The sequence below is a fragment of the Engraulis encrasicolus genome, chromosome 3, assembly GCF_034702125.1.
Source record: "Engraulis encrasicolus isolate BLACKSEA-1 chromosome 3, IST_EnEncr_1.0, whole genome shotgun sequence".
NCBI lineage: Eukaryota > Metazoa > Chordata > Actinopteri > Clupeiformes > Engraulidae > Engraulis > Engraulis encrasicolus.
Genome location: NC_085859.1, coordinates 58,372,960 through 58,398,029, shown reverse-complemented (window position 1 = coordinate 58,398,029; position 25,070 = coordinate 58,372,960). Strand labels below are relative to the sequence as shown.

The 25,070-nt window shown below is 43.4% G+C and overlaps 1 protein-coding gene across 1 annotated transcript in view; it reads left to right on the top strand.

Moving 5' to 3' along the window:
* trpm6 (transient receptor potential cation channel, subfamily M, member 6) overlaps positions 1-23,980 on the top strand; it is a 57,226-nt gene extending 33,246 nt beyond the window's left edge. The window contains exons 21-41 of the mRNA XM_063195777.1: positions 4,059-4,307; positions 6,474-6,648; positions 8,066-8,183; positions 8,575-8,768; positions 9,686-9,818; positions 12,309-12,549; positions 13,127-13,911; positions 14,218-14,435; positions 14,648-14,742; positions 15,065-15,173; positions 16,311-16,357; positions 16,470-16,534; positions 16,721-16,746; positions 16,849-16,905; positions 19,093-19,158; positions 19,638-19,969; positions 20,657-20,739; positions 21,271-21,476; positions 21,868-21,919; positions 22,183-22,292; positions 23,503-23,980. Coding sequence (XP_063051847.1) covers positions 4,059-4,307; positions 6,474-6,648; positions 8,066-8,183; positions 8,575-8,768; positions 9,686-9,818; positions 12,309-12,549; positions 13,127-13,911; positions 14,218-14,435; positions 14,648-14,742; positions 15,065-15,173; positions 16,311-16,357; positions 16,470-16,534; positions 16,721-16,746; positions 16,849-16,905; positions 19,093-19,158; positions 19,638-19,969; positions 20,657-20,739; positions 21,271-21,476; positions 21,868-21,919; positions 22,183-22,292; positions 23,503-23,615 — 3,474 coding nt within the window. The 3' untranslated portion in view covers positions 23,616-23,980. The remainder of the gene's footprint in view (positions 1-4,058; positions 4,308-6,473; positions 6,649-8,065; positions 8,184-8,574; positions 8,769-9,685; positions 9,819-12,308; positions 12,550-13,126; positions 13,912-14,217; positions 14,436-14,647; positions 14,743-15,064; positions 15,174-16,310; positions 16,358-16,469; positions 16,535-16,720; positions 16,747-16,848; positions 16,906-19,092; positions 19,159-19,637; positions 19,970-20,656; positions 20,740-21,270; positions 21,477-21,867; positions 21,920-22,182; positions 22,293-23,502) is intronic.
* The last annotated feature ends 1,090 nt before the right edge of the window (positions 23,981-25,070 follow it).

Below are 25,070 nucleotides of genomic sequence, written 5' to 3'. Positions count from 1 at the left end.
TGAAAGTAAAAAATAAAGCAGAAGTTAAAAAATAATGAAAAAATATATAGCCTATAATATGCTTATTATGTAGGCATATAGTAGCCTATGCAGGCCTATAGTGTATCTGTGTTGTAGAAACAGTTGGACAAAATGACCATTTAATTAGAAAAAAAAAAACTAGCCTAATGCATAGTTTATTTTGGCGAGATTAAAAAAATGGCTAGTTGAACTTCTGTTTGGCTGGTAAGAAAAAATGTCCACTAGCCAAATTGGCTGGTGGTGGAAAAAGTTAATTTAGAGCCCTGATTAGCACACAAGTTTTACTTTGTTACTATAGAACGCTAAGGTGCGTCCTTCGAAAGGGAAGTAGTTAGCCCGTTAGTAACTTTCATGAGTACAGACTGCAGTAGATGCACTGCATGGAGTGAGCTTGACTCTGAAGCTGTGGTGAGTTTGAAAGATATTTGCATTAGAAATTGTTGGTGACTTCCGCAGAAGCACCTCGTTAAGTGGTCAGTACTAAATAAAAAGCGGGTGCACGCTTGGATCACGATGGCGTAATGGCCTGAGCGCTCGCCTTTAAAGAGAGTTGTGTGCCACACAAGTTTCAATCCGCCCTGAAGCTATCATGGTGAACAGAAAACGTGAAATCATTGTTTGTACCCCACAGCATAACACTCAATTTTCCTTGACTGCAAGTTTGTGTTGGTATTGCGTTAAAGAAAGGATTTAGTTCCGCCAGATATTTTCCACATGTATGTTTTATACAAGTAATTGTATGATTCCAACAATGTTTAAAGTTTTTTTTTTGTCTTTTACGACTTAATTGATGATAGGAGAACAGTGTGAGAGGTGGAAGCGAATGGGGAGGGGTCAGCAAATGACCCGGGCTGGGAATGGGACCCGGGTCGGCTGCATGGCAGACGAGTGCCCTACCGGTTGGCCACGGCAGGGCCAGATGTCAACAATGTTTAAATAAGTCATATTAGTAAAAAATAGTTGATTATTTAGTATATATTCATGAAAAGATCCTAATTTGGCAATAGGCAACACAGTTTCAATGAGCATAGGATAGTTGCAATACCTACTCTGGCCACCTTCCTACACAGTTCACCTTTAATTACGGGGCATACCCTGATGAGCAATGTGTTTTCAGGTGCTTAGCTCAAGAATACTTTGGCCATGGATAAGAGTATGGAAGACCAACCACATTTGACTTAAGTCGGGCATACACTGTGCGATATTTTCACTCGTGGGTCTTAAGCTTCTGCTCACACTGCACGATGGAATTTCACTGTTTAAAAGTTCACAACTCACGACTCACGTCCTCACACTACACGAGGCGACAGTTGGATGCGAGCGAAATGCTTCCACCGTACGACGCAACAGGTATGTTTCCCCGGTCTGCAGAGGAGGGAACATGCGCACCTGGTGGAGATGAGGTCGCGCTCAACAGCGAATCGCACGGCCCTATTAATTTGTGCATGTGAAGTGTCAAATCGGGTCGTAGCACTGCTTTAACTGTGCGATTTACGCACGAGCCACGACCAGAATTTCAAACTGTTTTGATTTTCTTGCGACCCTGCGATTGCACGATCGTGAGGCGAAATTGCTTGTCGTTACCCCATGTACACTGCACGATGCGAGACTCACGATTGACCTGCGATTGAGCAAGAAATCGGCCCGACTCTCAAAAAGTCGTGCGAGTGCCAAATCGGGGCAAAATCGGGGCAAAAGTCGCACAGTGTAAGCCCAGCTTTACGGACACAGGAGCCAAACTCAATCACAAGACCAAGACCAAGACCATAACCCAGTTATGTCAGCAAGCCTCACCGCAGCAGCTGGATCTGAATGTTTGACATGTTCAAGCATGCTGTTTGTACTATACACATTCTCATTGTGTCGCTCACCTCATGTTTCTGTTATCGAAATACAATTCCTTTACCATGGGGTATCTATAGCAGCCTATAGGTTTGTGTGCACAGCTGCAAGCACAGACTGGAACATTGCAAAATCTGAAAATACAGTAGCTGTGCGTGTGTCTGTGTGTGTGTGCAGGCTTGCGTGCATGTGTGTGTGTGTGTGTGTGTGTGTGTGTGTGTGTGTGTGTGTGTGTGTGTGTGTGTGTGTGTGTGTGTGTGTGTGTGTGTGTGTGTGTGTGTGTGTGTGTGTGTGTGTGTTGTACAAGGTGTGCAAAATGGCTAAGTAGGGCGTTGGTGTGTTGACACGAGACGGAAATACTGTTTCTCCAAAAGGCTTCAGCTGTTAAAAAGTAAACATATTCCTTGAAATCTGTTATCGTCGTGCACGTGGTGGTTTCAAAGGTCTGCCACAAAGCGTTTTGTCTTTTTGACACTGATATGGTTTTATGGTATGATGGTGCACTCCAGCCCAGTTTACATTTCTGGGAATCCACCAGACTCACTGACAGCTTACCCTTATGAAAATGAAACATGGTGGATTCACACCTGCAATCCTGTGATCTACAGTCCAACACCCCATCCATTACACCATGGCTACGCAATGTAGTTTTCATGTTTTCTTGGGGTACCATGAAAGCCATGGTTCTTGACTATGGTTTAACCATGCCCCCCACCACCCACCATGTTTTTTTTTGTTTTGTTTTTTTAAACCATGTTTTTTACGGGGGGTTTTCCGGCCCTTGAGGCCATTTTATCCGGCCCCCGACATAATTTCAATGTTATGCAGCTTCACATGAAATATAGCATATTTTGTAAAGGAATCTTAGAAATTACATTTGCAATACAATTAAGCTATATTTAGGGGACCAAGAGAAGGTGGGGTCTGTCAGTGGGTCCATAGTCAGCCATCCAGTACTGAACGTCACCTTACAGACAGCTGGAGCTAATACTGGTCGACACAGTTTATTTTATGGTTGTCAAGTTATCTTAATCTTCCCCATTCAGCTGTTAATACACTAACACCAGTGTTATTTCTACAACAGGATTATCTTTGTGCATTTATTTGTACTACTCACACAGCTCTGACCGCAATGTGTAGTGCGATATGCCCCATGTTTTACAGTCAATGACGTGATCACAGTTTTTTGTGTTCTTTTGATTCGGGTGAACAGTTTTCTCCTCTGACTGTTCAAAGAAATAGTCATAAAAGTGGTTGTCAAACAAGCATCTCCAGAGACATGCCCTGCATTTCACTCTAAAGGGGACATTCTTTTTTCAACTTGTTTAGTTATAAAGGCTATAAAAACCAGTTCATCAAGTTATTAAGAACTGCAAAACGTAATATGCCCCCTAAAAAGGCTTTGCTGTTTTTCCCAATGCAGGGCCATTTTACTAGATGTGGTGACAGAGCTGATAGACAAAAAGACAGACAGATTGATGGACTCATTGATTGATTCACTTACTAACTGACTGACTGACAGAATGACTTGACTGACAAAATTACTTAGTCATTGACGATGCTTTAAAGGGACACTGTGTGAGATTTGCTATTGTTTACTTCCAGAATTCATGCTGCCCATTCTCTCATCTTACTTTTTTCATGAATACTTACCAACAGCATCAAATTAGTATTGTAATTATAATAAGTATTCATTATGACTGGGAAAATTGCACTTTTCATACATGAAAAGGGGGATCTTCTCCATGGTCCGCCATTTTGAATTTCCAAAATTAGCCATTTTTAGCTGCAAAAATTACTGTACTTGGACCATACTAGAACATATTAGTTTATTACTTGGTAAACTTTCATGTAAAGATTAAATTTGGCAACAGGCTGCCCAGTTTCAATGAGCAGTATAGTTGCAGTACCTTTTCTGACCATTTCCTGCACAGTGTCCCTTTAATATTGTCAGGTCCTGCTGGTAGAGCCCCCGAAGTCCTTAATTATTGCTCTATAGTAGGAGGATGGGTCCTCCCAATGATGTTTACCTTTGCTGATCGATTGATTGCTTGCTTGATTGATTGATTGATTGGTATGTTGATTGATTGACTGTAATCATTGTGTTTGTGCAATGGTGTTTCTGTTTGTTTGAAATGTGTTAAATAGAAATGACTTGACTTGACTTGACTTGATGTTGATTGGTTGATTGCCAGGTCCTGGTGTCAGAGCCGCGTAAGGTGAGCCAGAAGCTGAAGGTGTGGTTCGGTGAGTACTGGAACGCCTCAGATTTCATCGCCATCCTGCTCTTCCTGGTGGGCTTCCTGTTGCGATGGCAACCGTCGCTCCTGGCGACGGGCCACATCATCTACTGCCTGGACATCATCTTCTGGTTTGTCAGAGTGCTTGACCTGCTAGCCGTCAATCAACAGGCTGGGCCTTACCTCACCATGATCACCAAGATGGTCAGTTTCAACACTAGCTGCTTTTCTCTTTTTTGGCTTTTTGCCTTTATTGTGAATAGGATCCTAGGTGCAATTTGTAGGTTTGATGTCTCCACTTCTACAAGATTGTAATGTACGTAACTGCATTCATATTGCTTAAAATCTAGGAATATGTATTCTAACCACACTAACGCAATACAATCAACAGGGTGGATGTTACCTTACCATTAGAGATGGGACTGAATTTTTGAATATTCGATATACGTTGGAATTTAGAATTGTCATTTTGAATTCGAAATGTCGGTCTGAAAATCCACACATAACAATGCTAAATGCAGGAATGTAGAGATGTTATGAAACTTTGCACTAATCTTCATTGTCACTTAAGGGGGTTAAGTGACAATGAAGATTAGTGCAAAGTTTCATAGCATTTCTACATTTGCTCAGCAAAAAACAAATGGATCGTCTTTCATTTTCAACACAAAAGGCGTATCAGCATATCCCACACACACTGTATACAGTGTAATATTTGAATAGTAGTCGAACAGTGGCCATCGATTTTTGAATACTGTTTCCCAAAAATACCCATTCCTACTCACCATGATCAGCAAGATTGTCAGTTTCCATACTGCCCAATATATGTAGTAGTAGATACTATATACAGTACTTATGGTTCAAAATAAAAGAATGATGCATATAAAAACATCAGATGCATATTAAAAGTGCCATATAAATAAATTGACTTGACTGGTTTGTCTATGTGTGTATAGACCTGCAATGTGTTGTGATCATGATGTCCATTGTTGATGTCCACTTTTGCTACTGCCATTGTCTATAAGGCATTCTGGTCCATCTGCTGTTGTACTTAAACATGCTATTTAATTGGGGCAGTCGTGGCTCAGTGGTTAGAGCACTGGACTGGCAACCCAAGGGTTCCCGGTTCAATGCCCAACCGGACCAAGGCTGAAGTGCCCTTGAGCAAGGCACCTAACCCCCACACTGCTCCCCGGGCGCCGCTCAGCAGGCAGCCCACTGCTACGGACTAGTGTGTGATTCACTAGTCCAAATGGGATAAAGTGCAGAGAAAGAATTTCCCCTAGGGGACCAAAATTGGCTCCAATTGGCTCAAATTTTTTTAGATGCGTCCCACGCATCTCTATAAGAGGCTTTGTCCGTCCGTTGGTCTGTCTGTTGGTCCGTGACGCGTTTCTGAATTGTGATTCCCTCTTGTGTCCACAAGGCGGCAGAGCTGAGCTGCAGAGTTGAGTTTTGGCCTACAAGCCAAAACGTCTATGGTTAGCAAACCGGCTAGGCTTGTGGCCTATTTGAAGGAATTGTGATATTGAGGGAGGGTCGTGCATTTTCCCCCAGAATTATTATTGATAAATTGCCCTGACTTGATGAGGCCAGGGGGGCGTTTGGGCAAAAAATGTTGAGAACCACTGGCATAGACAGACACATCTGTTGTCCGCCTGTCGGACTTGTTTTCATTTATCCTTTATTTTGCCAGAATTGCCCCATTGAGAATAATGGTACGTTCAGGCCGACTGAGAACCGTGCCGGTGCCCGTTCCCACACCTCATCGCAATCTGGACGGCGTGTTCACGCTGCAGATCTTAGCGTTCGCAAACCTGAAAGTTGGTACGCAAAGGCGAATCTAAAAATACTTGTTTTTTCTCCACGAACCCTGATGACAACGTGGACATCTGCAAGTTCATCCGGGTAACACACAGTCACATGCGGAAAAGTTCAGAGCCCACTATGAACGTGGGTGGTGAGCACTTTAGTGCCGAACGTAACTGGTGCAGGCACTGGCACGGGCACAGTTCTGTGGACCCCGTTTCTCTAAAGCATCGTTGCTAACCAGTTAGCAGCTTATTTGGTTTCCAATGGGAAATTGCTAGCAACGATGTTATCGAGAAACGCACCCCTGCTCGGCCTGAAAACACATGGGTCTCCTTTGCCAGGGAGTCCTGGTCAAAATGGCAGCCAACAGAGAGTTCCAGACGCAGACAAATACATTAACACATACTAGGGGAAATAAACTTAACTTAACATAAAACATTAACACATAATAAGGAAAATAAAATGGCAAAAAATACAGTGGCAGCTAAAAGGTTTGTGGAGTAACTACAATTGCATTGAATTGAATTGACTTGACTCGTATTGTTCTGGCTGTGTCCTTAGACCAGCAACATGTTCTACATTGTGGTCATGATGGCCATTGTGCTGCTGAGCTTTGGGGTGGCTCGTAAGGCCATCCTGTCCCCAGACGAGGATCCCTCCTGGAGGCTGGCCAGAGACGTTGTCTTCCAACCTTACTGGATGATCTTCGGAGAGGTGTATGCCGGCGAAATAGATTGTAAGTGCTGCGGTCCCCTTTAAAAGCACAACAAGGAGTAATGACTGTGTGACATTAGTGTATTCTGGTGCAATCTGAACGTTTTGGCAAGGGGTAATGTCGTAACAAAAATAAGATACAGTATGTGTGCAAGGTATGTAAAATATGTATTAAGTGAACAATGTAATGCTAAATATGCTAATAGAAATAGTGCAGATTCCATCACTCAATGAAATAGAATAAAATGCATTACTCTGCATGTATGCATGTTACTCTGTTTACTCTTCTTATGTGATGTCTCAGAGTATGCGATGGACAATGCCACGTGCGTACCTGGAGCCTTCATCACCCCATATAATAAAATAGAGTAGAATACACTGACCTAGATAATATATGGAGAGTGTGCTTCTATAGAAATCCACTCAACAGTTTTGAAGCATTTGACGTGTGAGAATACTTCCGCCCCATGTTGGAAACAAGTGTCTTACACTTTTACATGTTATCCCTTGGATACATTGTCTTTCCTATATCCATAAATAAACCAAACCAAACCAAACCAAACCCTGAAAACAAGCGCTGATAGGCCAACGACCCCCTGCTCGCCTCGTTTCACTCTCAATCAATTCTAAAACAATTCTAACTGTCAATCAACCCAACTAACAATGCTCATTGGTCATTTAAGCAATTTAATAGCTCTCTAAAATAAAGAGTCTGCCTGAAGAGTCCTTGAAACAGACAGGAAACAGGCCCTGCTGTGGCCAACGGGTAGGGCACTCGTCTACCATGCGGCTGACCCGGGTTTGATTCCCTGCCCGGGTCCTTTGCCGACCCCTCCCCGTCTCTCTCCCCATTCGCTTCCTGTCCACCTCTCACACTGTCCTGTGGAATTAGGACAAAAAAGACCCCCCAAAAAAATCTTTTAAAAAAAAAAGAAGAAAAGAAACAGACAGGAACCAACTGTTCAAACAAAACAGAGTAGACTCGGCAAGAAATTTAAAGATGCATTGTTTCAAGTCTCCCATAGAGATGAATTGGAAATGGGTCCTACTTCCTTGTTCCACCCAAACATTGTCTCATGTCCCGCCCTTGGCTGTTGCTTCAGTTATGAATCGAACGTATGGCGTCCCCTATATATATGCCAGTGGATAGAATGGAAAAGAATGTAGTCCAGTCAATCTAGCATTTGACATGGGACAAATTGCAAATCATTTCAAGCTTTTTGTAATCCAATAATCGAAATGACATATTAAATATCTACCGTAATCTACTGTAAGTGGAACATACTTTTTTTTTCAAGGTCTAAGGTGGGTCAGAGATTTCCCATTCATATTTTCATGGGGAGACAATATACAATTGGTCCTATGTTTTGACCTTTTTTTGGACTTGATTGACTGGAATAATGCCTGATTTACTGTCTTTCCCTGTTTTGATGTTCCAGCATGTGCCAGTGAGAACGCCACGTGTGTACCTGGAGCCTTCATCACTCCATTCCTGCAGGCCGTCTACCTCTTCTTCCAGTACATCATCATGGTCAACATCCTCATAGCCTTCTTCAAGTACGATAGCTACTTAAAGCGGGGGTGTGTGTGTGTGTGTGTGTGTGTGTGTGTGTGTGTGTGTGTGTGTGTGTGTGTGTGTGTGTGTGTGTGTGTGTGTGTGTGTGTGTGTGTGTGTGTGTGTGTGTGTGTGTGTGTGTGTGTGTGATGGTCACCATCCTCATCCCCATCTTCAAGTATGATACTTTTATTGTATATACTGGAGTAATCTATATAATTATGTAATAAATTATTCCATACATGTCATCTTTTAATGTCCTCTTTCCTACCAGTAACGTCTACGTATGTACTTTGACATGACGTTGTGTGTTTGATTGATTTAACCACTGCTTCACTGTCATCGTTTGTAATAATCTATTGTATCTTCATTTAATTTACTCTGTCTTACCAGTAACGTCTACTTTGACATGAAGTCCATCTCCAATAAGCTGTGGAAGTACAACCGCTACCGCTACATCATGACCTATCAGGACAAGCCGTGGCTGCCCCCGCCCCTTATTCTAGCCAATCACATGGCCCTATACGTCATGAGGATCTGCAGGAGGACCACGGGCACTGCGGAGCAGGAGAGAGACTCTGGTCTCAGTGAGTGTGTGTGTGTGTGTGTGTGTGTGTGTGTGTGTGTGTGTGTGTGTGTGTGTGTGTGTGTGTGTGTGTGTGTGTGTGTGTGTGTGTGTGTGTGTGTGTGTGTGTGTGTGTGTGTGTGAGAGAGAGAGAGAGAAAGAGAAAGAGAAAGAGTCAGTCAGTTTAGAGTATGAGTCAGTCTGTGTCAATATGTCTGTGTGGATAAGATTATACTGACTGTTATGGACATGCTGTTTCATAATCACTATGATATTTCCTATATATATTTACTCTTTTGTTTCTTTTCTGTCTTGATCGTTTCTTATTTCCCGTGTGGACATAATTTTCACGCTTACTGTTACTGCTTACTGTTTTTTTCTGTTTTCTTGTAAGAGTTGAATTCCCCAAAGTCTGTGGTGGCTGCACTCTCTGTTCTGAGTGTTTGTGTGATCATCTGATTCAGAGCTGGTTGGATCACAATTGCGTTTATTTTGAGGAATCACAGAGCTTTTATTTTGGGAACTCTGTTCTTACTACTTAGTGACATCTGTGGTGCACTATTGTATACATTGTTATTATCATTTCTCTTTTGTAAGAGTTGAATTTCCAAAACCTGTTGGGGGGGGGGGGGTGTATGTATGTATGTATGTATGTATGTATGTATGTATGTATGTATGTATGTATGTATGTATGTATGTATGTATGTATGTATGTATGTATGTATGTATGTATGTATGTATGTATGTGTGTGTGTGTGACTGTCTGTCTGTCTGTCTGCCTGCCTGCCTGCCTGCCTGCCTGCCTGCCTGCCTGTCAGTCTGTCTGCATTGTAGCCTATAGATCTCTCATCCAATTTTAAGTAGCCCACAGTTAAAATCCCAAGTGGCAAGTGACTCAGTTTAGAAAAGTCTCATACATGTGAAGCCCATGTTTTGCAGAGCTGTTCTTGGGCCATGAGGACCTGAAGAAGTTGCATGAGTTCGAAGGGAGATGTGTAACCAGGTATTACTTTGAGAAGAATGAAAACCAGCACTCCAGCCAAACCAGCAGGATCTGTTCCACAGCAGAAAAGTTAGTAACTGTAACTTTTAATATGTTCAATATCTTCATAATGATTTGACGAGTACAATAAGTGGCCTATAGCTTGATATGAACCTGTAACATGACCATGTGTACTGTACAATATGCTTATAAGGGTCAATGACTTTGTTGGTTAGTTAGTGTGCTGCAATTAATATGCTTCTTAGATAATCCACTAAAAGAAACAAAAAACACAATCATTAATCCATATGTGAAGAGTTCAGATGCAAAACCCCCTAAGTGCCATTTCAGAAAATAATCTTAATTCATTTTTATTTAATACAAAGTTATCAAAATTGCATATTTTTTTATTTTATTTATGTAATATAACTATTTATATGTATTATCAAGTACATGAATGTAAACCAAACCAACAACGGGGTTCTCTAAAGATATAGAAGTGCAGGTCTTCAGAAATAGAGTTAGGGGGTTTTGCATCTGAACTCTTCATGTGATGGAGTGACCATCACTAGGGTTGTGGATATGTTCTGACTGTCACTCCAATGAGCCTGGCTTTTTGATGTAGTGGTCAGAGTCCCAGTTTACTACCCCAGAAGGTTCGGGTTCGAGTCCGGACTGGGCAACTCTACTCCCCTTCGCTTCAAACGGTGTCAGAAGTGGGATGGCTATAGTGAGGCCATCGGAAGCGTACCCATGGTGTGTGATCTGTAATTCCATGTGAGGGACCCCCAGGATTGATGACCTCAATGTGAGGGACCCCAGTGATGGGTGAAGCATACAGTAGATCAGGCATTCTCAAACTTCAGAACACTGAGGCCCACTTTGAAATGTGAAAAAATTCTGGGGCCCACCAAACCATATAGCCCAATATCATATAATATGATATAATCTAATATAATGCTGTATGATATAATATAATATAATATAATATAATATAATATAATATAATATAATATAATATAATATAATATAATATAATATAATATAATATAATATTGTTATGGTGAAAGAAAGTTGTGGCCACTGAGGGACATTGGTAAGACTGTACACTTGAGCAAAGGTTTTTTAGGGGTCTTATTATATAAATAGGCTAATAAATCAGTAATTACAAATAATCTCTGCATTTGTGTGTGTGGGAAACATATGACTAAGGAGAAAATGACTCATATGAGGATTTAAAATAAAATACTTATATTAGCATGAAACAAACCAGCATTCACAGCTCAGAGAAATGATATGCAGTTGCCTGACTGACAGTGAGCTAAATACTAAATGCTCCATTAATATATTATTTAGGAGGAAATAGCCACTGTAGCAGGTCAAAACGGCAATGTTTCCCCCTCACAATTGACTAAAATATGATTTCAAATATACATTTTACACATACATCAACACCAAGCATGAAAATAGTCTACAACACGACGGCAGATGTAACACTTTACCTCGCGGGTAAACTCACGCAAAATTAATTTGCAGTAGACAATTACCTCCGCGATTGAAATGACGCAATGTTTTAACATAAATCCTGTTAAGAGTACACCATAACACATAAGAACACCAAATAAGAAAGTGTACTCATGTTTCTGGACGCACACTCGACATAAGATAACTAAACAACATGTGATGATTACTAAAGATGCCGCGGCCCATAGTTTGAGAATCACTGCAGTAGATGATGGGGCACACTGGATGGGCAGTTGCATGAGGGACACCATGAGTGTGTGAAGCGTACGGGTCCACTTCCCGAAGGGGACGGCAGTGTGACGGAGTGACTATTACAAGGGTTGTGGGTGTGTTCTGACTATCAAGCCATCAAGCCTGGATCTTGCCTGGTGTAGCAGTCAGAGCCCCTGTTTACTACCCCAGAAGATTCGGATTCGAGTCCCGGCTGGGCAACTCTACTCCCCTTCGCTACACCACACCATAGTGCTACAAGGTGTGGTTGCATCACCCTGACATGTACTACAACTAAAACGTCATGGCCTCATGAAAAAGAAGGTGAAACATTAGTGCTTTAAAGCACAAGCTCCGTTTTGAGGCAAAGCATCTATATGACTATATGGTTTCAGGCAGAATGTAGCATGTATGTCTATGCCCCTGAACACAACTCATAGACCTCCTTTGAATACATTGAATAAAAGGTGTCTAACATCTCACGAAAAAGGCCCCACTGACCATATATCCCATTAATAAAACCAAGGCCGGAGAGTTGGCTGTGCTGTGATGCACAGTATGACACTTTCCTGTATTGTGGTCCCATGATAGCGAACTGACCATACAGTATGCATCCTGTACACAAACCCAGAGCCGGAGAGTTGTCTGTGCTGCTTAGCAAGAAGGTACATCACATTCAGGGTAGGTGCAGGGCAAAGGGCACAATACATGGCAACGTGTATTTATATAGCGCCGCAGTATCACAACTGTATAGCTGACTCAAAGCGCTTACATAATTGTATTATATGCAGTATCTCATGCATACCTAAGTGTAGTGTAATGTAATGATTGTATTCCCATCACTAGGGCCGGAGAGTTGTGTGTGCTGCTGGGCGAGGTGAATGAGAAGGTGCACCACATCCAGGGCAGCATGCAGACGGTGGACAGCCAGCTGGGGCAGCTGCAGGACACCTCGGCCCTGGCCGTGGACACACTGAGCCTGCTCACAGCCACCGGCGATCACCACCAGAGGGCAGTGTTGTACAGCCTACACAGCAGGCCCGTCAGCAGCAACTCCAACCTGCATCATCCTCACAGCTCTCTTCGAGTAGGACACTGATTGTGTTTGTGTGGGTGTGTCTTCAAGAGGGATATTTAGTGTGTGTGTGTGTGTGTTTATTTAGTGTGTGTGTGTATGTGTGTGTGTGTTTGTGTGTGTGTGTGTGTGTGTGTGTGTGTGTGTGTGTGTGTGTGTGTGTGTGTGTGTGTGTGTGTGTGTGTGTGTGTGTGTGTGTGTGTGTTTATTTAGTGTGTGTGTGTGTGTTTGTGTCTTCTAGAGGGATATTTAGTGTGTCTGTGTGTGCGCGTATGCATGTGTGTTTGCACGCGTGTGTCTGAGTAAGATAATAGCTTTCTTCTAAGAGGATATTGTTTTCAAATATGTTTATTTTATTTTATTGAGAGTCTGTGTATGTCTTATCATGATCACCCTTATAAAGTAACATTCAAGTACTTGTGTGTGTGTGTGTGTGTGTGTGTGTGTGTGTGTGTGTGTGTGTGTGTGTGTGTGTGTGTGTGTGTGTGTGTGTGCGTGTGTGCGAGCGTGTATTTGTGTATTTGTGTGTTTGTGTACAGTATGTCTGGTTGTCTCTGTGTAAATAATCCTACTGTGTCTGTACCATCAGCAGCAAGAGATGCTGAACAGCTGGTGCCTGTCCAGGGGTGGCAGTGCCCCCCCCAGCCGCTACCTCCTGGCCCATAAGCCGCACAGCAGCACCCCTCCCTCACTCCTGGGGGGTGTAGGGGGGTATCGACAGGCTCAGGCTCTGCAGTGGCACCCCCACAGGCCCAGAGATGAAGAGGAGGACGATGATGAGGGGGCCAGGAAGGTAGGTGAAGGGCACCACAGTGAGGAGCAATGGAGGTCCAAGAACCCCCCTCCTCTTTCTTCACACACCAGGACACTGCCACACAGGGAGGCTCTTGGCACAAGGCCCCGAAGGTTTTCCCATGATTCCTTGCCTCACTTGAGCGGAGTTGGCAGTGGTGGTGGTGGTGGGTGGAGGGATCGGACTCCCCTGGGGTCCTGTGGTCCATCGCGAGGCCACGTTCCCAGCGCTCCCAGGAACACCCAGGATTCCCCCGAGGCTCCCGAGGAGCCGCAGCCCAAATCCTGGCACCAGGAAGCCCCACAACACCACCACCACCACCACCACCAGCACCTCCCTCCCAGCCAGGAGCAGTCTCCTGATGAGTTAGACGAAGAGGAGGAGGAGGGGGATAGGGGCCGAGAGGAGGTGGAGGAGGGAGAGGAGGATGTGGACAGCTCGGTCCAGATGAGCTTGTCCAGGACCTCCAGCCACGAGCTGCTGCTGCTGGACTCCCCTGCCCACCGGCACCGGCTCATGGGCCTGGTCAACCTGGGCTTCAGCGGAGACGACGAAGTGGTGTCAGGCCCATCTGGACACAGGTCAGTAACATGACTAGTACCACTAGCCCACAGCCCAAATGTTATTATTATTTTATTATAATTATTATGATAAAAAAAGTAGTAGTGGTTGTAGTAGTAGGCCGATCTGTACACAGGTCATTAACATGACTAGAACCACTTTGCCCACAGCCCAACTATTTTTATTATTTTGTAATAATTCTAAAACTAATAATAATAAAAATTATTAGTGGTAGGGGTGGGAGGAGGAGTGGTGGTAGTGGTATTAGTAGTATTAGTGTTTCTATCATTATAAATTATAATTTTCTGTATTCAATCTGGACACAGGCAGCCCAGCCGCAAGTTTCCCCGCTGGATGTATCGCTTCCGTCACAGCCGCTCGCTGTCAGCCAGTGTGGAGAACATGGCCTTCCCAGGAGGGCCCCCAAACCCCCCACTGTACCCAGCCACCGGTGCAGCGTGCAGGGCCACTGAGGACTCTGGGATGGGGTATGGCTATGGGGACCATGGAGGGAACAAATCTGCAGCATTAGATCAGAGCAGAGGTGCTTATAAGGTCTTTATCGGTCATTTCTAATGCGTGTGTGTGTATTTGTTATTAGTTATTATATGACTTAATAATAGAAATTTACTCAATAATGTATTATTTGTATTTTTTTGTTGTAATGTATACATGGATAGAAACAGAGGTTGTTATGAGATCTCTTTGATCATGTTGAGTTTTTTTTAATGTGACAATTATAAATGTCTCGATCAGAACTGTCCAAGTCTGCAGACCTGAGTGAGTCTCTGGAGGAAGAGAACAGGACCTGTAGCAGGAAGACTGTGAAAATCCAGGAGAGAGCAGAACATGTAAGAGCCTTGATGAATACAGTAGACGTACTGTAGAATAGATTCAGAATTGGAAACGACATGAGAAACTCATCTACATTACATGTTATATAGTTGCACATAGGAGGATGTGTCATTATCTCTGATCCTGTCAATTAGCTCAGTAAAATGTGTCCATAAACATTTACTTAAAGCCATAGACATTTGTTATGGTGTCCCTGTTTTTTACATGACAGTTATGTTGCCAGTTTTGTACCTGAAGACCTGTAAATGGTGGAAGAAGAAAACCGGTTTGACATAGTGCTACAGTAAATGTACAACTTCTCCTGTTGTATCACTGCAGGAGAGAGGAGTGCATCCTCCCTCTTCAGAAGCCTTTGCAAGAGCCAGATGCCGTGGGAAAGCCACTGCTTTACAAAAATCCTCAACCTCTGCCAGCCTTTCACAACTCAGTAGGTTGTTATACATACCCATTATTGTACAACCTACATTATTGTACATACCCATTATTGTTATTTGTATTCACTAATGCCGAGCTTACACTGTTCAACTTTTTGCCCGATTTTGCCAGGATTTGTCACTCGCACAACTTTTTGGGAGTTAGTGAGCCGATTTCTTGCTCAATTGTAGGTCAATCGTGAGTTTTGCATTGTGTAGTGTACATGGGGTACGATCGTGCAATCGTAGGGTTGCAAGAAAATCAAAACTGTTTGAAATCCTGGTCGTCCTTCGTAAGTAAATCGCACAGTTAAAGCAGTGCTACGACCCTATTTGACATTACACATGCACAAGTTGACAGGCCGGCACGATTTGCTCTTGAGCACCTCATCATCTCTGACTCAGGTGCGCGTGTCCCTTCTTCGTTTGTGTCATCTGCAGTTCCAGAAAACAAGCCTGTTGTGCCGCGCAGTGTGAGCATTCTGCTCGCATCCCATCCTCAGCTCGTATAGTGTGAGGAGGACATGAGTCATGAGATGTGAGCTTTTAAATCGTGAAATTCTTTTGTGCAGTGTGAGCAGGAGCTTAATACCCACAATTGAAAATATCGCACAATATATGCCTGCCATAAGTCAGACATCCAGGAATTTTTGTGTGAATGTCAATGTCTGCCATATTGACGTTGGAGAAAACGTGGAGGATGTGCCATTGAAAAGATACAGAAACTTGATACATACTTGTAACATTCTACTTGTCTCTTGCTCTAGAACATGGTGAGGAGAAGTGTTGTTGAAGTACAATGTTTTGGCATTATTACTACTACTTGAGTTACACTTTTCACATGACATTTTGTGGCTGTGAGCACTGCCAATTGTAACATGGGGGGGAATTCTACTGGCACAGGTTCTACATGGCATACGTGATTGTGAGGACACTCGGACTCAGTGAATATGTCCTATTACACTGTACAGTATCTAAATATGCCGTGTGATACATTAGCTCTGCAAGATTACACTGCTGTTGCAATGTGTAGCGGTGGCATTGAATCCATCTGAAACATGGAGACATTTTTTGCAATGGGTTTCACACACAAACACAGTGGAAAATAGGAAAAACTTCTAGTTGGTATTTATTGTTTTTTTCCTCACTAGATTTTGACCACATGGATGTCTTGCAGAGGTTTGTTTACTCTATTCAGGTAAGACAATTTAAAATTACATATGTATTTGTTATTTAACTTCTTTTCAGTGTTATTATTATTATTATTTTTAACCTCATTCCTTTCTAAATCATTTCATGTTCTTTGTTAGGACACAGTAGGTTCTAATCAGTCTCTTCGGGGCAGCTTAGCAAAGTTGAATAGCCGGAGGTCCTCGTAAGTAGAAAAGACGTACACACACACACACACACACACACACACACACACACACACACACACACACACACACACACACACACACACACACACGCACACGCACACACACACACAGGAAAAAAATCTGTGCCTTAACAGTAAATTGAAGGGACTAAATTTGCTTTAACTGTTGTTTCTTTTTCATAGGACTCAAAGTGGCGTTATATCTGAGAGTGAGTGAACATTCTTAATCCATTTCTCTGAAACCACTTCACCTGTCTTTACTCCTACTTATCATCTTTGGTGTGCTGATATGGCTTTATATTTGTTCACAGCTTTAGGTAGAGGATCCACATTCCAGTCCACCGAGGATCTGCACCCACATTACTCAGGTAGTGGACATTTGGTAATTCTACAGCAGGGTTTCTCTAATTGAGGGCTGGGACCCCTAGAGGTGTTGTGGAGGTACTGCAGGGGCTTCGTGGAGAGAAGAGACTGGATACATTTCATTATCCAAACTCCCATCCTTGGCTTGCGCTTTTGGGCTCGCGCTTCGCTGACGCCCCGCCTCTGTGGAGAAAACAGTTAAGTTTCCCCACTGTCAGCCTAGGCAACAACACATTTTGGGCAACATTTCCCCATTCAACATCCCGATAGCAAATGAGAAAGTGGCCTTTGAATTGCACTTGTGCGAGATATTGAATTAATATACGACCCTCTAGAATGTTGCAAGAGCTTCCATTCACTTTGAATGCATTTCCCCGACGGTAACGATTTTTGTCACTTCAGATTCACGGTTTTGTGTCACTCCGCAAGTAGATCGGTCATATCTAAGACTCATTTGTGACTGTGGTTGGCTGATTTGCCGTTCCAAATATTTTCCACACGCGTCCAACTTAGATGCGCAGACGCACATAGATGCGTCTAAGTTGGTAGCTAGACTGGCAGGAAGAGCACATAGAGCACATCTCTGGTTGGAGTGTCAGTATGATTGCAAAGACGATTCATTCCTGTGACCCGTCACTGATATCTCTTGCCTTGCTGAGTTTTTAAACATTCGGTGTACTTGTTGTATTTGGCAGTGCGATGAACGCACACACTGGCAGTTGCTCCCATAACCAATCACTTCCCCAACAACAACGTGAGACAAATTACTTAACACTTACACAAACATCTTATTTGGTGATTCATTTCAACAGTTTTGCCTCATCCTGACGAAACTAATAATAATAGCAAAGGCCCTCAAGTATAAAGATTCGTGTCAGCAACCCTGATGCCTGACTGTAACAAAGTAACTGTCACCAGGGCCGCTGACAGCTTTGGCCAGGCCCAGGACATAGTCATCTGAATGGACCCCCTCACCCAATACACTGTAATGAGAACCCATTTCTGGGCCCCTCTCTCCTTGGGCCTAGGACAACTCACCCCTTTGTCCCCCCTTGTCGGCATCCCTGACTGTCACTGTCCACCACAGTCGTGACCTCTTTTATTAGGCCCTATTACTCAAGGGAGGAGTTCGGGGACAGCTTCCTTAAACTTGTGTAGCCTCTAGTTAGGCCTACTCCTCCAACCAACCAGCATTCACAGCACACAGCTGATGAAGCCTGTAGCAGGACCGATAAAGGCACAGCAGTGTATGGGTTGCCTTTGAAGTTTCTGGAATAGCCTACTGTCACCGGTGATTAGACAGAAATTAACCTGTTATGAACCTGAGTTTAGTAAACGTCGCACAGTGGCCGAGGCAGCCTGCAAACAGTTTCAAGTGCAATGTGGCTGTAACAAGTTAGAAAGTAGCCTTACTCTGTTGCTTGGTAACCTTTTGAAATATGAGCGTTCCACAAACTATTTTTCTTGGCGCAAGCTATAAAATGGCAATACTGTAAACCCATTATTATTATAAACTTCTGGTTAGTTAACTATTTGTGCTTTTTTAATGTTGGTAAGGCCGTATAATAAGATGATAATGTGTTGTCCACAAGTGACTATCGGAAAATATTTCCCTTCGGAGCAGAACAACATCCAGTGTTGTTCGCCCCGTCAGGAAATATTTTCCTATAGCCACGTGTGGACAATACATTATCCCTTACTTAAATATCTGTCGTCAATGATGTTATCACAAGGCTACGTGTGGACAATACATTATCCCTTACTTAAATATCTGTCGTCAATGACGTTATCACAAGGCCACAAGCACAAGGGAGGGCATTAGTTTGGACAATTGAATGTACCCACAGTTTGGATAAAACCTTGAATGTATGCTTTCATACAAAATAACAATTCCATAAATTGTTTGCAACCATATTGACTTGTAGGAATAATGAATATATTTGCTTTTCCTGTGAATTTCAAACAACATTTAAGCTATATTATTTCGCAAAAAGACCATTTGGAATATGTGGGTAGGGAATTATGGAAATATTCTTCGGTCCAAATGAGGGACACAGCAGAAAAAGTTTTGGGAACCACTGTGTCCCAAAAATATATTCACACTTTAAGTCATTGTAAAGGAAGTATTTATTAATATTTTTTTGAAGTATAACAGTAATACAATTCACGCATCTCTGTATTTTTTTTTACAGCAATGGAGCGGAATAATTTGATGAGGCTGGCCCACAACATCCCGTTCACGCCTTTATCTTTAATAGGTAAGATCAGTGGCGATGCTTTTTCACTGCATCACTAGTTTTCCATGACTTTGAATCCAGACTCAAGTCTATTCTTCTATGGATTTTGGACTTGTTTTGGACTCTGGCACTGGTCCTGCCAAACTTTTCATCCAAGTCATCCAAGTCTGTCTTCATGTTGTTTAGAACACTGACCATCATAGATTGAAATCCAATATCATACAAGTTTGTCTTCATATCCATGGCATATAGTTTACCTTCAAACATCCACGTTATTGACATTCATACTTTTCGTTGTTTAACACTGACCGACATGTGACTAGGACTTGACTTGGACTCTTTTTGGACTTGGTCTTGTCTCGGACTCGAACCTCTTTGAACTCAGACTTTGACTACCGGTATTCTGGTCTTGGACTTGTCTTGAACTCTACAAGCGTGGACTTGACTACAGCCCTGCAATGTAGTGACACAAATTCTTGCTATCTCCAACATGTAACCAGGGGGTGAGATTGTGACCATTTACACGCTGGATGAGCGTGAGGTAAAGACCCACACAATGGGCCGGGAAGGATCCTCTGGGAGCAGCCGCTACCACAACATCAGCATGTCCTCCTGGTCCCCTCGTGGCCTGGCAGCCATCCTGCAGCCCCTGTCCCACGAGGGAAGCCTGGACGGGGGCCTGAGGCAGGCCCACCGGGTGGTGTGCACCTGGGCTGAGGAAGGGGTGCTGACGCCGGGCTTGGTGTACGTGGTCAAGGCCTTCCACCCGGAGGTGGTGCGCACCTGGCAGAGGGTGTTCCGCAGCAACACAGCTCGGGACCTTTGCATACGGGTAAGGATAGTAAAATAATAACAGTGCTTTTTGTTTGGGTTAACCCTTGAACACACCAGAGTGTGTTCATACCAAGAGCGACACGAGCAATGGAAGCGTCAGCATAAGCCTGTTAAAAGCTGAATGCAGGCTTTCCAACATTCCAATTGGATCTGGTGGCTGTTGCTGAATTGCTAATTAGCATAATATACACTGAAGGTCAACTATAAAGCGTCACTCAAGTCGCTAAAATACCCTCTAGTCGTTCAAATCGCTTTTGACTCTTCTGTTGTCAGCCGCTCCATACAATGTCATTTACTTCCGTCGCCGATGTCGCTCTAGTCATGTCTGATGTATTTGTGCCATTAGTCATTGCATTCCTTTCACGACAACCAAGGTCACCTTTAAAAAATGTGAATAAGCTATGGGGGCCTACATAGACAATGCATTCTAATGCTTAAGTGGCAGCAAGGTTATACAGTATCACTACACTTCGATGCATAGCAAAACGCGTTCTCTCAATGTTTGAGTCTTGAGGTGCGTTGCATGCTTTGTTATTGTGGGGGTGTTGCGTGCGTCGCTGTGATGAATGGGATTACATGGGTAAATACAGCGGTAAACACAATAGTAAACGTACTTATGTAATCAAATCATGTCAATCATGTTTTATATTTTTTATCTTTGCGTTTTACTGTTTGTTGGTTGCAGGAAATTCAACAGCAGAGAGCAGCCCAAAAGCTCATGCATATCTTCAACCAGTTAAAGCCTCAAAGCATTCGGTACTCTCCTAGGTCAGTTATTTTGTGTCTTATCACAGTCTCAAAGCCATCCTCTCACTGTCTCTGCTACTCTCAACATCTTTTAGGATATCTGTGGTCTACTTGACATAAGCAGTCTCTGTTCTGCCAAAGCAATCCTCCAAGTATTAAAGGACAGCCGGAGCACTTTGCATGATAGGCCTACTGGAGGTATCCTCTCAGGGTCAGATAGCCAATGGGGCGCTCATTAATGTTTTCCACCATTGTTTGCCTCAACCTCAACATGGAAGTTCGGAAGATCACCTCTTGCGGATTTATTATTTCACTGTACCTTCATACCTTGTGTCAGGTGTTCTCCCGCACGCAAAATTAACATGAAATACGCACAGCAACGCGTTCATGCATGAAACATGCCTGCACACGCGTATCCTGCCGCAAGCATATCTCTAGCCTAAGTCTATGCCACCGGAAGCAACTTATACCGGCTTCAAATGCATTCATCTGATGTGGTATGTAAAAGGCCCTTAATACTACTGTCGTGTTGACGCTGTGACATCCCCTCAGGTTCCTGGATGTGTCCCTGGTGCACTGGCAGTCTGAGGATGAGTGGCTGACCATCGAGCGCAACATGGCGGGAGAGTTCCGCAAGTACAGCAACAACACGGGAGAGGAGATCACCCCCTGCTGTTCGCTGGAGGACACGGTGCTGGCGTTCTCCCACTGGACATACGAGTACACACACAACGAGCTGCTAGTCCTAGACCTACAGGGTACGATTGGACTGCTTCCTTTTGTTTTCTTTTGTAAATGAAGGCAAACGTAACAACACTGTAAAACATTGCAGCCAGTTAAACATTAAAACAGTTAACTTACAAACTTAAGCAGGGCAACTTACTTTTTTATTTTTAACTGGCTGCAATGTTTTACAGTGAAAGTAGTTTGTTGCGTTGATTGGTTTTAAGCACAAGAGCATACTATTGCATGCAGAGAGAACATTTTAGCAAATGTTGTGAATTAGTGCTATTTGCAGGTTATTACCGCAATTGTTTTGGCTGTTGGAGGTGTCGCCCGGTCTGCCAATCAGTGAAGGCATCTGAAGATATTTTTTAAATTGCCTTGAAGATGTAGTGTGGTTGCTTACACATTCTGTTGTCTTTGCAGGGGTGGGTCTTGAACTCACAGACCCCTGTGTAGTCAGAGCAGATGACAAGAGGTACAGTACTGTATTTAACCACAATGTAAAACACACACATATGCTCAATGAAACACAAGTGCTGGATGGAACGTGCAAAACCACAATGCAATCTAGTAAACTTTAGTACTTTAGTACATCTATTTGTTTTTGTAGCAGTTTTAGACTGGGCATATTCAAATTTGATAGCATAGTAAATAGTACAATACCACTGTGCTTAGAAACCCAGCATGATAATGTCTTACTAAATCTAAATGAAGTCCCATGTTATGTGCCTCTTACAGCTCTTCTGATGACATGGTCTTTGGGCCAGCCAATTTGGGCAGTGATGCCATACAGAGCTTCATACATGAGCACAACTGCAACCCCTGCTGCAAAAAACTCAGGCTACCAGGTGTGTGTGCATGTGCGAGTGCATGCGAGTGTGTGTGTGTGTGTGTCTCTGTGTGTGTGTGTGTGTGTGTGTGTGTGTGTGTGTGTGTGTGTGTGTGTGTGTGTGTGTGTGTGTGTGTGTGTGTGTGAGAGTGAGAGTGAGAGAGAGAGAGAGAGAGCAAGCGCATGTGTGTGTGTGTGTGTGTGTGTGTGTGTGTGTGTGTGTGTGTGTGTGTGTGTGTGTGTGTGTGTGTGTGTGTGTGTGTGTGTGTGTGTGTGTGTGTGTGTGCTCATATGAGAAAGACAGAAAGAAAGAAAAATCTGGAGGGAAGGTGAACCATGTAAAGAGTGTTAAAGTCCATCCTATACTGTATAGCTTAAGATCAAGCGATTGAACTAAACACAGAAGGAATAGAGTTGGTGAGTAGATCAAAGAGGATGCATTACAGCAGATAAGGCATGTGATACCTGTGTGTCTGAACCCTCTAGGAAATGTGGCTGTCTCCAGGCATAGCTGTGTCTGAAGGAGACAGCTGCTAAGAACCATCTGATGCTTAAACACGTACACACACACACACACACACACACACACACACACACACACACACACACACACACACACACACACACACACACACACACACACACACACACACACACACACACACACACACACACACAGTGCAGGGAACACCCAAGTAGAGGTAATTAAGACAAAGGAAGAGTCATTTCATCACTGTGACAACATAGACAAGAGGCCAGGACGTGTCTTGTTTTGTGGCGTGTGTGCGTGCGGCGTCTTTGCCTTTGATCACATATTTAAGAGTTCTTTTGTGCGCGGCTGAGGGTGCTATCTTTGATACGTTATTAATTAGTGCCGTAACAAGAGAGAGAGAGAGAGAAAGAGAGAGACAAATAAACAAAAAACACACTCTCTAGTTCACAAATTCGTGTTTGATATTTCAAAGGTGCTTTGTGTGTGTGTGGGGGGGGGGGGGGGTATGTGTGTGTGTGTGTTGTGCTTTGTGTGTTTTTGCATCCCCTTCAAGAATCTCATCAAAACAAATGATTAACATGGAGAGAGAGAGAAAGATGGAGAAAAACATGTATGGACTCCGCCAAAGCATCTCTAATGAAAATTCCTTCTTGTGATAATTTATTCATGTGTGTCTCAGTCTGCCTTTCTGCATTTTCTGGATGTCATTTCATGTCGCCATGTTTGTTTTTGTCAGATGTGAGGAGGCCCACTCAGGGAGGAGGTGAAGAGGGGGAAGAGGAAGAGGAGGTGGAAGAGGAGGAGGAGGTGTCTGATGCAGAAAGTGACATCATCGTGACACGTATGTGACCTCCGCAAGAAAGTGGCAGAGGAAAACTTAACTTCAGGGAGGAGGAAGAGGAGAACCTGACTGAGGAGGAGGAAGAGCAGGAAGAAGAAGAGAACTTGTCTTTTGGGGACAGTGACATCATCGTGACTGGCATGTGACCTCTGCAAGAGAGTGAGAGGAGACGGCGCGGGAGAAGAAAAGTTCATCTCAGGGAGGAGGTGGAGATGAGGAAGAGGATGTGACAAAGATGAGGAGAAAGATCATGAGGAGGAGGAAGTGGCTGTGGGGACAGTGAAGTCATTGTAACTTTAATTGTGACCTTCGCAAAACTGAGACAGAAGAAAACTTAATTTCAGAGAGAAGGTGGAGAGGAGGAGGAGGAGGAGGAGGAGGAGGAGGAGACGGAGACAGTGATGTCATTGTGACTTACATGTGGCATCCGTGTCAAGGAGGAGGAGGAGGAGGAGGAGGAGGAGGAGGAGACGGAGACAGTGATGTCATTGTGACTTACATGTGGCATCCGTGTCAAGGAGGAGGTGAAGACTTGCCATGGCACTGCTCTTTTGTTGTTTTTCTTATTACTGTGACAGACTTTTACTTACATAAGGCGTCTGCGCTCTAATGATCATCTTGAATTCTCTTAGTCACTTGAAGAACTCTTGAGTGACTGGCTGCTGTTTTCATTGCGGCATTGTTTAAAACCACCAACATATGCAAGAGAAAACATCAGGACTCGACTACTTTGCACGGCAAGTTGGCCTGAAAATAAACAACCGAAAATCTGAATTGATGACATTAAACATCCCAGACCCACATCCGATCCTTGTTAATGGTGAAGCTCTTATGACAACAAAAGAGTTCACCTACCTTGGCAGCACCGTAACATCTGATGGGGGTGCGCACAATGACATAAGAAGCAGAATCAATAAAGCCACAAATGCTTTTAGAATGTTGAACAACATATGGAAGTCCCAACAATACAACACCAAGACAAAACTTAAAATATACCAGAGCTGTGTGCTATCTACCCTCCTGTATGGAGCAGAATGCTTGAGAATCACAGCAAGTGACTTGTGCAATTTTTAATTTATCAATTGAAAACAAAGAACTTCCCGTAGTCTGGAAGTCGGCCTTTGTTATTCCGCTTTTAAAAGGAGGCGACCCAGCAGTTTTAACTAACTACAGGCCAATATCTAATTTGTGTGTCCTATCAAAAATCCTGGAATCACTGGTATGCGAGCAACTTAAAGACTTTTTATACACAAACAACCTTCTTTCAAGGCTTCAGTCAGGTTTTAGGAAAAAGCACAGTACTATCACTGCTGCCACAAAAGTAGTCAATGACATACTTGTTGCCCTTGACAAAAATCAGTACTGTGCAGCACTTTTCATTGACCTTTCCAAGGCGTTCGACACTGTGGACCACACAGTTCTCAGAGAGAGGCTGTCCAGCTTTGGTCTCTCAGATCATGTTG